Below are 14,988 nucleotides of genomic sequence, written 5' to 3' on the forward strand. Positions count from 1 at the left end.
TCGCTGGACTCGAACGAACGCAAGCAGGCGTAAAGCCGGAGGCAGGGGGAAAGAAAAGTCAGCGAGGAACCACTGAGAACCACTTTACTGCAGCCAGCAGGGTCAGATCAAGGCACGTCTTTCATCATCGACCATTCATCGCCACACTCCCCTGGCAGGTCCTTTTCTAGAGCCGCCTGCCCCTCGCCCTACAGTCTCCTTACCAACTTGTCTCTCTTCTCTTCGTCCTCCACTCTGCTCCGTTTATACTACGAAAGACGCAGTCGGTATCCGTACTCAACCGCGCTACCGCTACCAAACCGGCCTTGCACCTTGTTTCCAGCAGACCACCCCACTCCTCAAGGCCCGGGGATAGATCATCGACGTCGGTCGCACTTCCATCGGCGCTCTACGGTTCTCATCTCTCTACCACACATATCCGGCTCACGACACCTTTGTCGCCCTTTCAAAGCCCGTTGCCGCCGCCACCACAACCACTTCCCCCACGCATACTCGGAACGGAGAGACACTCAAGAGTTCGAACCCAGACTTGTTAACAAGTATTCGGATGACTTGATTTAGACTCGGGACATTTTTTCTTCTTTCTTCTTCCCTTTACCCCCTCTCATTCCGCCTTTCCCCCACCCTTCTTCAGCCCGCTCTCCCCCCGGCTCAATCATTCTCAAATACCACCTTCCGCAGCTCGCTCTCCCCGCACCTGTGTGCTTTTGTGCTCGACTCGGCCTTGCCAGCCTGCGTCCGCACTATCTCCTCGACAGCAAGAGGTTTTCAACAGGCTGTCTTCCGCGACGCCCGCTTATCCCGAATCACAGCACAGCTTGAAGATGGCCGCTGCATTTAGACCAGTAAATTCGCCCTTGCCTGGTGCTGACATCAAGATGGACGACAAGATGATGACGACGTCACCAACCACACCGAAGCCAAGCACTGCACCGCTCCCGCGGACACCACAGCCCATGGCCGAGGATGTGAAGACACCCACGAAAGCGACCTTTAGCAGTGGTAGCGGCACCACAGGTCTGGCTTCCCAGAAGCCTCTACCAAGCTCGCCATTTCCCCAGGCCGTCCAGGTTCCCGAGAGTGCCGAGAAGGTCAAGACCCCGACAAGAGCGAATTCACAACACTCGAGAAGATCAAGGGACTCGGAAGATGTGGACATGGACGAGTCCGACGGCGAAGGTGAAGAGGGATCTGACGACGACAGCGTGAATGCCGACGGTACCAGATCCAACAAGAAGAAGAAGTCACAGCGATTCTACTGCACCGATTATCCGCCCTGCAACTTGAGCTTTACTCGAAGCGAACATTTGGCTAGGCACATTCGGTAGGTCCTCTGGCATTCCCACAGACGAGCGTTTGCTAACCGTCGCAGGAAACACACCGGCGAGAGACCTTTCCAGTGTCACTGTTCGCGCCGTTTCTCCCGTCTCGATAACCTGCGACAACACGCACAGACGGTGCACGTCAACGAGGACATCCCCATAGATTCCTTGGCCGCGACTGGTGCTAGATTCCAGAGGCAGATGCGCACTGAGCGTGTGCGTCAGCAGGGTGGCAGGGCTCGCGCATCAACGGCTGGCAGCACGCCTGGTGGTCCTGTCAGGGGTCACTCCAAGTCGCTGTCGACATCCAGCATCGCCAGTGTCGGCTCCATCGGCTCTGCTTTCGGGCCTCGAGATGACATCCGAAGACGCCCTCCGCCTCTCGTCATGGCAAGCGACCCTCGCTCCCGCCTGTCACTCGAATCGTACCGAAGTGCTGGAGACGGTCATTATGGCTATCGCCCTGTCTCGCCAACTGACTATAGCACGCCGACGTCAGCAACGTTCTCGACTGGCCAGAGCAGCCCGCGATGGGGTTCGGCAATCGCTTCTCCTACCACCACGCACTCCCGATCTCATAGCATGTACTCTTCTGGGTCGCGGACTCCGGGTCGGAGACTCAGCGTGCCGTCCGGCGTCAATCCTTTCCAGTCACCGCACGGCGCACCGGTCAACAGGATCGTCTATGGTAACGGACCTGTCAACACTTCCAACATGGGAGCCTTCTCCCCCGCCCCCAGCAGCCATCTGGCATCGCCGACCACGCCGACGTCTGGATGGTCTGGGAGAAGGGACTCGACATCGTCTAATGCAGACGAGGCCTGGCGCAGGCGGACTTGGCATCCTGACACGAGGACCTTTAACACCAACACCAGCCACCTCAGCAACGTCCTCACTCCCAGTCAAATTCAACCGAACCCCGCACCGCCCATTGCCAATGCTCTCAACCCTCAGCAGACACTTCGGTTGCCTGGCATTGAATCTTTTGACCCCCTGCCGTCCAGACAGGTGTCGCCTCCTCGACGGATCCCTTCGCCGATGATGGTTGATGCTGAGGGTGCCCACCGCCGCCCCATGCTGCCTGGCACCGAGGCAGTCGCTGATGAGCGACGGAATGTTGCTCAATGGGATATGAGCTTGCACCGTGGCCTGACCAGACTTGACATTGCCTCCAACACCACACCTCCCCGCGATAGCGCCGGTGCGTGGGCAAATGAAGTGAACCAGGCAGTGCAGGCACAAGCAGAGCAGGTGCGCTTGAACCCGCCCACAGTGAGATTCGAGGTCGACCCGCCGTCGTACGCCAACTCGGGCGCTTTCACTCGCAATCACCAGCACACAATGTCGGCCCCGTCCTTTGCACACCGAGACACCAAACGCCATGGATGGTATCATGGTCCTTCCGGTAGCAACGTCCACGGGCCTCGACCGGAAGCGCCTAGCCACGATTCTCGCGGACCCCATGTCAACCGTATGGTTCATCCCAACATTGGACACTTTGCCGGGTTTCCTGGGCGACAGCCTGAGCCGCAGCAAGCCCAGCAGCAGCAGCAGCAGCATCAGCCTGGCAACCCTGACCCCCTGAGACGGCTGGAGGCGTTGGTGGCCGTTGCTACGAGTGAGGGAACTACCGCCACCGCGTACTGAGATTCTCCGAATGCTTGTCACGCCTCTCTACAACCTTTCCGCCATGTGCCATAAGGCGATGGTACATATACGCAACACGACTGACGAATTTCCTTTTTTCCTATCTGGAATCATGTCAGCAGGGCTTTCAATCTCTGCATGGCATACAGTCGCTTTCTTATCATGATATCCCGTTTTTACCAAGTTTGGTGGGCAACTGCATTTTTTCTATGGCGGGCGTTGATACATAGCGTTGATTTTGCTCTCCTATCTGTCTGGGTGTCACCACCCTCATCTCAGCTCATCTGGATTACGGTCGACTTTTCCACTTTTCCGTTTACATTTATCTTTTCTTTTCTATTTTTGATATCCTGCTTCAACATTTATGATTTCAGTTTGTCATCAGGTTTGGTTTACCATTGACGGTTCCGGGTTTTGTGGCAGCGATTTCGCAAGTAGAATTTCCTATCTCGGCTTTTGATTCCCCGTAACGTTTGCTCACGATCAATGAGATACCCACTCATTCCGGGATGATGGATTCAGTGGTGGATAGTAATGTGTCGCTCTCTCTGCGGTTGAGACGGACAAACAGTCGGCCTGCACGCATGTATATGGAGGCAGGCTAGGGATGGAAGGGCAAGGTTGGCGGATATGTGGACGAGATACCCGAGCTTGGTAACGACCAGCAGCTCTGATTTTACGGGAGGCCTGGTCGATGCTCACAAAGTTGGAAGCGATGGTTTCAAGGCCATCACCAAGGATCGGGCGGTATACATGTGTCTGTAGGCGTACAACCGGAAGGAATAACGACGCACATGCTCTCAATGATTATCTTATCTGGAAATTGTTCTCTCTCTTGGTGACTGTATGCGATTCAGTGATGTGCTCTGTGAATTTGCTTGTGATGAAGGGAATGACACCAAGGTAGGGCGAGAGATGGCCAGCCTCTTTATGCACGATGATGTGGTTATAGTCAGCAGCGCTGCAGCTTGTCTGTCAGCCTCCAGCCAATGAAGCAGGTTCAGTGACGACGATCAAGAGATTGGGAGACGCGGGGGAAAGATTTGATGGATCTGCCAATCTGCGCCCGGGTTCAAACTCTAGCGGGGTGGAATGGTGCCGGACAATCTTGTAGGATGAACGCCGTGGACTTGCTTACGGTTCATTAACCCCCCCGGCGCCTTTCGGAGGAATGCCGATCATGTCTGCCGAAGTTTCTTCAGCGGTCAGCCCGTTGGAGGTGGATCCGAGGTCCCGGGGCTAGAGGATGCCGGGTGACCGCGGATGAATCCCTCCCACCCCGCCGCTGGAGATATTTCCTAATCACTTTTGTGGCTTTTACGATCGGAGTCTAGGATGGATCCGGGAGTCCGTTAGTGTTGGATTATTGGACCGACGGTTAGGATTTCAATGTAGTACGTTTTTCTCATGTTTTATCCTTTTCATAGAGGTACGCGTGTAGCATTCAGTAGGAAGTGCGAGGTCAAGCGTTTGGAATTTGCTGGATGAGGTGTCTATAGTATTATTCAAGTAGGTTTCCAGGTCGCCGATGAGTCCCAATCTAGGTCATGATCTCCTTGGCTCGAGAGGAATTCGTCTGATGGTTGTTTCGAGATCGGGTGCCGGGTGCGGGGGTCGGGCGGAGCGGTATTTGCTAGTTGCAACTCACCTATGGTCTTAGCTCGGTAACAACGCGGGGGAGAGGAGAGGGCGGGGAAAAGATGAAGACTGGTAACCTGGAGAATGGAGTCGTTAGCTTGGAGTATCCACAACGTTGCAAGAGACGAACGGGGCCGAGGGATGGGGACCGAGGATGGGGGATGAGTATTTATTACCGGTTCGCCCGGTGTTTTGGGTTCTTAATTCTGCTGTGTTAGAAGTACGGAGACTGATCTTTTCCCCGTTCGTGGATCTCTCCATCTTGTTTCCGACGAAGGGAACTTGATACACCCGGTCAAAATGTTCACCGCGCACATCCCGAAGCCCCCGGGCCTCATCGGGACAACACTGCTCGCCCTCGCCGCCCTCACACCCTCAACATCCGCATCCACATCCACATCCGCAAAATGCGACCCTTCAACATTCACATTCCCCTCCACCCTTGACCTCGAACACATCAAAACAACAGCCATTGAAGTCCACAACTACACCGGCTTCCCAAACCGATTCTCCGAGGCGTCCCTCTCCACAACATCCGCCCCGACCACCGGCATCCCGCCATTCTGCAACGTCACGGTATCATACACCCATCCAGGCCACGGCGATGTCGTCAACGTACACGTCTGGCTGCCCCTCGAGAAAGACGCTTGGAATAGGCGATTCATGGGTTTAGGCGGCGGCGGATTCGTAGTCGGCGAAGTCGACGGCGACGCGCCGAGCGCCGCAATCCAGGAAGGCTACGTCGCTGCCGTTACGGACGGCGGGCATCTCGCCAGCACCCCACCCGATGTCTGGGCGCTACGAAGCCCTGGAAATCTGGACTGGCCGCAGCTGGTCAACTTTGGATACAGGAGTTTGCATGAGCTCGCTGTTGTGGGCAAGGCCGTTTTGAAGGGGTATTATGAGGAGGAGGAGAGGTATAGTTACTTTAAGGGGTGTTCGACGGGGGGAAGGCAGGGACTGGCTGTGGCGCAGAAGTACCCCGGGGACTTTGACGGGGTGTTAAGTATGTGTCCTGCGGTGGAGTTTCCTGCCATGGTGACGTCGTTGTATTTTGGGCAGTTGGTTATGCAGTGGAGGGGGCATTGGCCTTCTGGGTGTGAGTTGGGTGCTATTGTGGCAGCTGGGGTTGAGGAGTGTGATTTGGGGGATGGGAAGGGGGATGGGATTATTGGTAGGGTCGGGGAGTGTGGGTTTGATGTGAGGTCGGCGGAGGGAAGGGAGTTTGCTTGTGAGGGAGCAGATGGGAGGAAGATTGAGGGGAGGGTGTCGAGGGCGGCGGTTGAGGTTGTTGAGGAGGTTGTTGGGGGTGTTTTGGACGACGAGGGGAGGGCGATGTTTCCGAGTTATGTTCCTGGGACGCAGTTTGCGGGATTCCTTGCTATGATGAATAGTGTCTGCCAGGATGAGGCCGATCGAACGCGGTGTAAGGGTGTGCCGTTCTCCGTGGCGGATGAGTGGATTCGGTTGTTTATCGAGAAGGATCCGGCGTTTGAGCCGGAGAAGATGTCGAGGGAGACGTTCCGGGATGTCTTCCGGCGGGGCGTGGAGGAGTTTGATTCTGTTATCGGGACACCTGTGCCGGATCTGAGGAGGTTTAGGGAGCGCGGGGGTAAGGTGTTGATGTGGCACGGCATGGCGGACCAGGCCATCTCTATCAAGATCGGACGCGGGTTGTATGAGAAGGCTAAGGGGATTGAGACCAAGCGTGGGGTTGAGATTGAAGGGTTCTGGCGGTATTTTGAGGTTCCGGGGGTGAATCACTGTGTCTCGATGACCGGGGCGCCGTTCCCCTGGAGTGCGTTGAAGAAGTTGAGGTCGTGGGTTGAGAATGGGGTTGCGCCGGGGCAGTTGGATGCGAGGGGGTTCAAGGTGGGAGAAGATGGGAGGGTGGTTGTTGATGAGGAGGTTAGAAGGATTTGTCTTTATCCTGAGGAGGGGGTTTGGGATGGCAAGAAATGGGTTTGTGTTAGCCCGGGTGAGAAGATTGGACAGGGTGAGAAGGAGGAGCTCTGAGGTTGACGGTCCATGGTAATGTGCTCTTAGAGTTGGAGCAAGATATCAGAGCGTGGATATGTCAAGGGTACATATGAGACTTGCATCCCGACCATTTATTCATACATGGTATATACACACACAAACATCTACATAAACTCCCTTATTTCCACCGTCTACAAGGGTGCGCCTCAGTATTGAACACAAACTCATCCAAACTCACCAACCTAGGCTCGCTAAAGATGAGATAGAAATACTTCAACGTCTCCCCCATCCAAAACGACTCCATCGAATCCGACTGCGGAGGCCGCCCCTCAGCAGTAACATCCCACACCGCCGTATTCGCCAGCTCCGTGCTCGTGGCGTTGTCAATGGACGAAAACATGTCCCACGCGGAGTCTAGCAAGCTCGCGTCGCCGGTGGTGCGGTACATGATAAACACGCTCTCTATCGCCTCGGGGCGAAGAATATAGCGACGATCCGGGACGGCAGAGAATCCTGGGACGAGGCGGTCCTTTTTGATGATTTCGTCTGCTGTGAGGACCTCGTCGTCGTCCTCCTTCCTTTCTGCGCGCTCGAGGACGTGTTTTTTGTAGAGGGCTTCGTCCCAGGTGCATTTGGCTTTGGAGGGGCAGGGGACCATGTAAAACGTCTCTGGCATGATGCCGTGTGGGAAGGATTTGTAGGCGTACACGCACCCGTCGACGAGCTTCCTCGCTACGGATACTTCGTCGGGGTGGTTGAAGAGTTTCCCGCCCAGCGCGAGAAGCCCGCCCATGAAGCAGACGAGGTGCTGGCCCTGGGGCTCCTGTTCAATGGTGCGCAGGCCGTTCGTCTCGCGGGAGTGTACCTGCCCCGCGATGAGGATGTCTTCGTTGGTGGGCGTCATGGGCCGGAAGAGGTTATGTTCGATGGCGGGTTTGACGGCGGCTTCGTACATGGACTTGTACATCCCGCTGCGTCCGCCTACGAGGGCGGACATCTTGGGGAGATATTCGTAGAGGGAGTCGGCCATTGCGCCGAGGGTGAAGTCGTCGCCTTGGTTGAAGACCTCGTCTTTTGGGTTTACGACGAGCGGCCAGAGGCCTGGGATGTTGGTTTTGTTCTGCTGCCGTTCGAAGATTTCCATGATGCGTTGTGTTGCGTCCCAGTACTTTGGATCACCGGTTAGTATTGAGAGACGCGTGAATTCCATAGAGAGGCTGCCGATCTCCGCTACCAGGGCACCGTTCCCGACGTTCTGTGCGTCACCGCGGGCTGCATCGCCGACTTTCCAGCGGGTGATGGGCATGCGGTTGGGCGTGTCAAAGGCTTTGTAGAGCATCTCGCCGACCTCGGCTGCTTTCCGGAGGAGGCGGACGTCGCCTGAGAGGTCAAAGGCCGAGAGGAAGCCGCCTAGGTAGCGGATGGTTGTTTCAAAGACGTTGATGTCGTCGAGGTCGGTGTGCGTGAAGTCGATAGTCTCAGCGGCGGTGACGGCTTCATTAAAGTCGGACTTCATGTCCATTATCCAAAGGGTGTCGAGGGAGTCTACGAGGGTCGCGGCCCAGCCTCCGAACGTATTCCGGCGGCCGCCTGAGACGGGGGTCAGTTCGTCTGAGAGCCAGGCGTGTTTCCGGTACGATGTCCAGGCTTTTTGAAACGCTTTCTTGACAGTCCGTTGGCGTTCTTCGCGGACGCGGCGTTGGGTGCTCGTCTCGGGCGGGAAATGGGCTTGGACTTGGGGGAAGCGGACGGAGGGGACGGCGGGCAGTTGGCGGAGGGGTTCCGGGGCCGGGTGGTGGACTTTGACGGTCCGCCAGAAGTATGTTTCGTCTTGTTCCGTCATCCATTCTATCGGTTTTGGCGGGGTGGCTGATGAGGATGAGGATGAGGATGAGGATGTTGGGAATGTGGGCAGGCCGCCGTCGTTGTGCCAGAGGAGGAGGAGAAGGGAGACGGGGAGGCCTAGGAGGACGATGCCTGGCATTTTCCGCCTTGCCAGAAGCATCTTCTCTCTGTGCTTTTTTTTTTGGGGGGGGGGGGGGGGGGGGTATCTAGGACTGTCACTCTCCGGTCTGGATACACACGTGTCAAACGTGGATATCGCGTCGTGGAAAGTGAGAAAACGGAGAACACGCGAGAGGAGAAAATGAGAGAGAGTGTGAACAAAAACCGAGACCGTTGCTGTTTCCTTTGCTTCGGGCCCAGAGTTTGGCGGTCGTTTACGTATTTTGGATTGCGGCCAGGCCGGATTTCTGTCCTTATCAACCCCCGCCTATGAGTTGTTGGTGAGAAACTTGGAAAGGGTCTCAGGGGTTGCGGGCTTGTTTGCTCGTTTATCTCTTTCTTTATTTTTGTTGCTCCCCGTTTGGCTGTGCCGCTCGAGGAAGAGAAGGCAGAAGAGGGGCGAAGAGTCGGGCGCTTACAGATTTTGGGTTGTGCGGGCGGCGGCGGCGCCCCTGACAGTCATTTTCAATGCGTATGCATGTGAGGTCTGTTGGTTTGCGCCCTGGTTGTGATCCTTGTCATTCACATCTTGGCGGTTGATCGCTACCGTTTGACGCGGAGGAGGGGATGATTTGAGAGGGACGCAAAGGAAACGCATCCCGCGCAGCCCTGTACAGTACGGATTCGCGATCGAGGCTGCGCGATAACTCTTTGGGTGATTCGGCAATATGACCACGTCGGCTCGTTGCAGTGTCGACTTTTGTCTGTTGGACTAGGGATCATGGGTAGCTCGGTCTGGGCATGGCTAGTGCCGTTGCACCATTCAGCATCCCTTGCTTCAGCCTTCAACTCCGGGCCGCCGGCTTTGATAGGAAAAGAAGTGAGTCAAATCCAAGGAAGAGGGTTGATCTCTCGAGTCGAGCCAGGTTCCAGAGGTACCGTACCCGGGCCTCACGGCGTCAGAAGTCTCAACGGCCCACGATAAAAGGTTGAGCGGCGGCCACATCAGAGACCCCCAAGGCTAACTGCTGCACGGTAGTAACGCGCGCTCAAAGCGCCCATTCTAATTTCTCTCAATATGCAGCTTAACGCCGGGCAAATTCACCTAAGTGGTCATACCGTTCCGTCGGGACGGAAACCCCGCTTGTGGCTTTGTGCCATTGGTTGAGTTTCTTACTAGCTGCATAGTATCTACGGCAGACTGCAAGAGGCACTCCGCCAAAACACTTTTTTCATATGGCAAAGCAGAAATCGAATTTTATAGTCACCCCACCACCGATTATTAAACTTTACACTAAAAAAAAAAACCTATAAATATAGTTTATATAGAATTACGGCTTAAAATATATTATTAATTAAATTTATAAGACCCTATTGTTACGAGCTGGACAAGGCAATCAACTGTGGCACAAAGCAAAAGCTTCGATAATGATGACTCCGCATCATTTTCCCTTGTTCTGCATTATATAGCTACGCGCCCACAGTGACAAGTTGCGGCGGGCGTAACACCTATAACTAGTAATAAGGAAGAGGGTAATATATAGTTTTAATTGATTTTATACGTTGTGGCTAAATTAACTTACATAAAAGGTAGAAAGGTCTAAGAGAGTGCGTCGCTCACTATTTAAGTACGTTACCTCTAGTTAGTTATAAATAATAATTTATTATATTAGTTATACGGGATTAATCTTTAATATTTATTTATACGTAGGATACGTAACTATAGTACTTTAATGTATTTAATTATACGGCCATTATAAGTCTATTGAGAAAAAGTGTTTTGGCGGAGTGCCTCTTGTAGTCTGCCGTAGTATCGACATGGGAATTGTCTTGGCTGTCCTATCATAGCAGTTGAGAGTGTCGACTTTTAATCCTGGGGCCTGAACTAACGAACGAGTTAACAAATCGAGGAGACACTGTGTCGGTAGGTGGTAGAGAGATAGCGCAAAAGAGCCCGCGATGCGTCTGAGCATCGAGGCTGTGTTTAGAGTTGACCGGATCCTGTTGCAAGAGGCTGAAAAAGGATTGGGCGTACCGGGTTGTTGTGGTTTGATGTGGGTGTCTGAGGTAGGCGGCGCAGCCCGTAGAGTCGGAGTTGCGGTGGGAGTTGTGGCAACCATGAAAGAGTTAATAACTTGCTAGTGCCTCGCTGTAACCCGCTTGTCACAATCTGGTAGTTTGCTTGCCTCTCCCTTGGACCATACTCTCACTTGTGCAGGTGCCTTCTGGGAACATCAACCGGTCAAGTTCATTCTGGAACCTGGAGTTCCGGGTTGACAAGGGCATCAACATCATGGCATCCCATCCATTTCTGTCCCTCCTAATCACCCTTCTTCTCTCCTTGGCACAGGTGCGAGCTGCCTGCTACTACCCAGACGGCAGCATCGCCCCCAACGATACACCATGCCAGGACCTAACGGCCGAGTCGACTTGCTGCGGGCAGGGCTACGCGTGCCTCTCGAACGCCATGTGTGAGGCAACGGGCAAAGAGTTATCAAAGGACGGGGCGACGGAGCTCGTGAGGGGCTCGTGTACTGACCGGTCCTGGCGGAGCTCGACTTGTCCTCTGTTCTGCATCAACCCGGAGACGGATAACGTGGGGGGCGGCATCGGGGTTGCAAAGTGTGAGGGGACGGCGGAGGAGTTGTATTATTGTATCAACTCGGTTATGGACACGGATAATTGCACGGCCAAAAAGAATGTCCTATTTTTCCAGCGTAAGTCATTTGTGCTTTTTCTTTTTCTTCCCTCAGTATGTTCCTCAATTTTGCGCACCTCTTTGAGCAAAGTACTTACCAACCTCATTGCCGCAGAATCACCAACTGCAATCACAACCATCGGCGTAGCAGCCACACCAACTCCATCATCGTCAACAACATCCGAGTCAACTTTAGTCGCCACAACCGTTATCATCAGCCCTTCTGCCAATCCTTCGAGTGCTCCGAACCCGAGCTCGGTAGCATTAAGTAGCGTAACTCAAAGTTCAACACAAAGTCCCACAAGCAGTCCCGAAACCAGCCCCACCACGGAGCCAGAGGCAACAAATGACAAGACGGTCATCATCGGCGCGGCTGTTGGGGCTTCCATAGGTGGTCTAGCACTCGGGGTCCTCGCGGCATGGCTGTTCATCTTTCTCCGTCGACGAAAGCGCCGTACCCGAGAAGAGGCAGCCCAAACACAGGTGCAATACTACACGCCGGGGCCGCCGCCTGCTCGATACGTCAGTCCGCCTGTGTTTGATCAAGTTTACGAAGCGCCTAACGAGTGGAAACCTCCCTTGGTGTCGGATCACTTTGCTCCTCAGGAGCTGCCTGGGTGGTCGCCGGAGCCTCGGAGAAACTGATCTGTGTAATCGCGACGTCTTTTTCCTATTTAGTTTCATCTTATGATAGCATGTAATGATACCACAGTCGGCTTTGAAAGGTAGATAGATATTTCGTAATGATATATGGCATGCTCTGTCTCACGAGTTGGACGACTTGGATGTTTGGATGAATTGTTATCATGTTTATGTACTTTTAGAACAAGAGTCAATACAGACAAGAAAAGGTCCTATATCTAGGGGTATCAATAGCATCATATCGCTTAGTACCAAAGAGCCTTGTTCCAGAACTTGGCCTGGGCATTCGCCAGGTCGTCCTCCTCAAGGCAAAAGGTGGTGTTGAAGACGAGCTGAGTGCCAGCGGCAGAGCTATTGCCGTACTGGGGCCACTCGATCTTGTCCTCGGACCACATGGTGTTGGGGTTGCCGGTCAGGACGAAGGACATGAGGTACTTCTGCATCATGACGGCGACGGTGGCGTTGACGGAGGTGGATCCGCCGGGTCCGCCGGCACCGCCTGCACCGTGAGGGCCACCGGCGCTAGAAGAAGCAGTTGCCGAAGCGGCGGCAGAGGTTGCAGTCGAGTTGGAAGCGGTGGAGTTGGACGTGGTGGTGCCGGTGCTGGAGGTGGAGTCGGAGATGGAGTAGGTGCTGTACCCTGTTCAATGTGTTAGATGATATATGACATGCAGAGTGGAAGGGATTTAAACTTACAGTAGTAGCTCTGGTCAGTGCCGTGAGTGGCCTGGTCCAGGGCAACCATGGCGTTCCAGGTCTGGTTGTTCATGGCGTGGGTCAGGGCCAGGTTGTGAGCAGTCAAGTCGAAATGCTGCTCCATATCGGAGAAACGCAGACCGGGGGAGGTGTAGTCGTCCTCGGGGTAAAGCGACAGGATCTCGTCAACAATGGTATCGCTGATGGCGGGGAAGAATATGCGGAGGTAAGCTGCAACGTCGTCGGTGGTGTTCACGCCATCGTAGGCCTGGCCGTTGGCCTCGTGCTGCTGCTCGTGGGTGATGACGACGGGGCCGGAGAAGTTGAAGCGGCGCTGGTAGAACTGGGCCTCGTAGGTGTCGGCGATGATGTCGCCGTCAACGCGGGGCTGGAACTGGTAGTCATAGGCGTCCTGGACCGTGGTGGCGGCCGTGTTGAGGGTGTCGAAGTCGATGGAGCGCATGCACTTGAGGCTGCCACCGGAGCAGCCGGCCTCGGTGGAGACGTTTTGCCAGAAGGCCTCGGCGTGCTGGTGGCCGGCGCCGGGAACGAAGCCGGGGGACATGACGTAGGCGCGGTTGTAAAGCTGCTCGGCGCGGCCGGCGAAGCGCTTCACAGGAGTTAGCTTAAATGTCCAGCCTGGTAGTCAGTTCAAGACAAGTACTCACAGTCATCTGGAAGAGAGTCTGGGAGCCACCGGCAGAGAAGCCAACGGCGGTTACATCGTCGGGGTTACCGCCAAAGTTGCTGATGTACTTCTTGGTCCACTCGAACGCGGCCGTGACGTCCCAGATGGCAGTGTTGGAGGTACCACCCTCGTGCAAGAAAGTAGGGCCGTTGGCAAGGCCGGTCATACCGAGACGGTAGTTGTACGCGACGTAGAAGAAGTCGGTGGAAAGGTCGAAGAGTCCCTCAGGAGTGTTCTCGGACTTGCTGCCACCGGTGAAGCCACCACCGTAGGTCCACACCATGACAAGCAGGTTCTTGCCCGCGGCGTCAGCGGGCGCCCAGACGTCGACGTACAAGCAGTCCTCGGCGGAGCTGCAGGCGACGTCGGCCGAGGCCAAGTCGCCGGTGTTGATTTCCGTCTCGACGGGGGGCGCTTGGGGGGCGGCCCATCGGAGGTCGCCAATGGGGACAGCGGCGTAGCGGATGTTTTGGTACTTATAGTAGCCGACGGACTCGTTGCCGGCGGTAGCGACAACAGTGCAGTAGTCGAGGGTCACTGACGGGAGGGATCCGGAGCCAGAGGTCGCTGTCGGGGCCGGGGCGGTTGTCTGGGCCGCGGCCTAAGCTGCCATCAGCAGGCGAGTGTTTGTGAACTTCATCTTGATTTCGAGATTTGAAGCGAAGGTGAATAGCGATCGAAGGTGAATAGCGATCGGAGGTTGTTGGTTTGCGATGCTCCTTAGAAGTCTTCTCGTTTCAAGGTCAACATCGTGGGCTGTTTATATAACAGAAAGCCTACCACTTCTTCAACTCCTTTTTCGAGCGGACTTTTCACCAAGACGGTGATCGCCGTTCTAACCGGTGACAACGACGCGTCCTCCGAGCCGGGTGACGTTGTCCACCTCTGAGCCTCATTTGCAAATCGTCATGCCACCCTCCTCGGAAAACCCAACATTAAGGATCATTTCGACAAGCAAGCGTCGTGGGGAACATCTCTGGGTCTCCAAGGTTTCTTTTTAGAAGGTTAAACAACTGCACAATTGGCCTATTTCGCTCGCAAAAGCCCCACCAAGAGGGCCTTATTAGTGGGATGAACTCTTAGTGTGGCTCAAGTTCATGAATCGCCTGCGCGGCTTCGCCATCCCTTGGCTCTAGCGCAAGGAACTTACCGTCCCCTTAACTCGTTTTTCACTTTTTTGAGTAGTCATCGGTTCCCACAAGTCTGAACACGTCCTTCACGGCTTTTGCTTTCCCCAGGTTCAGGATTCGAGAAGAGTCGTTGGCCCTTGGGAGCGGCGATGGTTGAAGCTTGACGTGCCGATCTTCAGCCCAGCCAAGCTCCGCGGAGTGTGGGAGGTGGGGTTGAAGCGAGAAGACGGGCCGGAACTAATATCGAGAACATCTCTGATCACACTCTACCCACTTCCCGAGTTACGATGGACAACAGGGATCTGATAACTGGATATCAATCTTCGGATCTCCCGACAAAAGTGCTCATATTATAATGGTTGAGGCAGGTCTTGACCCAGTCGCCGTTTGCTCTGTTTCATTACTAAACAGTAAAGTCGCTCGTCTAGATTATTCTTCGCAACAGCGAGAGGTTAAATGCGAAACCGAGACTCTGCCAGCGAATCCCTAGCCTTTGGCATTCTGTGGTAAATAAGGCGTAATTGCTGGCCGGCAATTACGGATTCGTTTTTGTACGACACATTCTCAACCGTATCGGATAAGTCCGGTGTATACTAGACTGTT

General features: G+C 54.7%; 6 protein-coding genes across 6 annotated transcripts; 4 read left to right on the plus strand and 2 right to left on the minus strand.

The window, feature by feature from the left end:
- Positions 1-824: 824 nt before the first annotated feature.
- Positions 825-2,969, plus strand: BDP81DRAFT_321781 (uncharacterized protein; the record flags this gene model as incomplete). Its single annotated transcript, XM_060584646.1, has 2 exons — positions 825-1,324; positions 1,373-2,969. The coding sequence occupies 2 exons, from the start codon at positions 825-827 to the stop codon at positions 2,967-2,969; spliced, it is 2,097 nt and encodes a 698-aa protein (XP_060444465.1).
- On the plus strand, positions 2,814-3,792 carry BDP81DRAFT_430449 (uncharacterized protein). Its single transcript, XM_060590608.1, has one exon. The coding sequence runs from the start codon at positions 3,108-3,110 to the stop codon at positions 3,369-3,371; it is 264 nt and encodes an 87-aa protein (XP_060444466.1). The 5' UTR covers positions 2,814-3,107; the 3' UTR covers positions 3,372-3,792.
- A 1,379-nt stretch (positions 3,793-5,171) lies between these two features.
- On the plus strand, positions 5,172-6,470 carry BDP81DRAFT_268324 (Tannase/feruloyl esterase; the record flags this gene model as incomplete). The annotated part of the gene is made up of 1 exon (XM_060582909.1): positions 5,172-6,470. A coding segment is annotated over one exon (1,299 nt), but the record flags the coding sequence as incomplete, so codon positions are not given.
- Positions 6,471-6,765: 295 nt separating this feature from the next.
- On the minus strand, positions 6,766-8,430 carry BDP81DRAFT_462026 (family 47 glycosyl hydrolase; the record flags this gene model as incomplete). The annotated part of the gene is made up of 1 exon (XM_060593851.1): positions 6,766-8,430. One exon carries the CDS (start codon positions 8,428-8,430, stop codon positions 6,766-6,768), a length of 1,665 nt encoding a protein of 554 aa, XP_060444468.1.
- Positions 8,431-10,824: 2,394 nt separating this feature from the next.
- On the plus strand, positions 10,825-11,874 carry BDP81DRAFT_321944 (uncharacterized protein; the record flags this gene model as incomplete). Its single annotated transcript, XM_060584661.1, has 3 exons — positions 10,825-11,248; positions 11,345-11,623; positions 11,696-11,874. The coding sequence occupies 3 exons, from the start codon at positions 10,825-10,827 to the stop codon at positions 11,872-11,874; spliced, it is 882 nt and encodes a 293-aa protein (XP_060444469.1).
- A 141-nt stretch (positions 11,875-12,015) lies between these two features.
- Positions 12,016-14,444, minus strand: BDP81DRAFT_472547 (esterase; the record flags this gene model as incomplete). Its single annotated transcript, XM_060594620.1, has 4 exons — positions 12,016-12,511; positions 12,568-13,177; positions 13,236-13,856; positions 14,406-14,444. 4 exons carry the CDS (start codon positions 14,442-14,444, stop codon positions 12,117-12,119), a joined length of 1,665 nt encoding a protein of 554 aa, XP_060444470.1. The 3' UTR covers positions 12,016-12,116.
- Between the last annotated feature and the right edge of the window lie 544 nt (positions 14,445-14,988).

This window comes from Colletotrichum phormii, assembly GCF_030913505.1.
Source record: "Colletotrichum phormii strain CBS 102054 chromosome Unknown BDP81scaffold_12, whole genome shotgun sequence".
Classification (NCBI taxonomy): domain Eukaryota; kingdom Fungi; phylum Ascomycota; class Sordariomycetes; order Glomerellales; family Glomerellaceae; genus Colletotrichum; species Colletotrichum phormii.

Coding starts and splice junctions, on each gene's coding strand:
- BDP81DRAFT_430449 (XM_060590608.1), top strand. CDS start 3,108: ATGGCATACAGTCGCTTTCTTATCATGATATCCCGTTTTTACCAAGTT.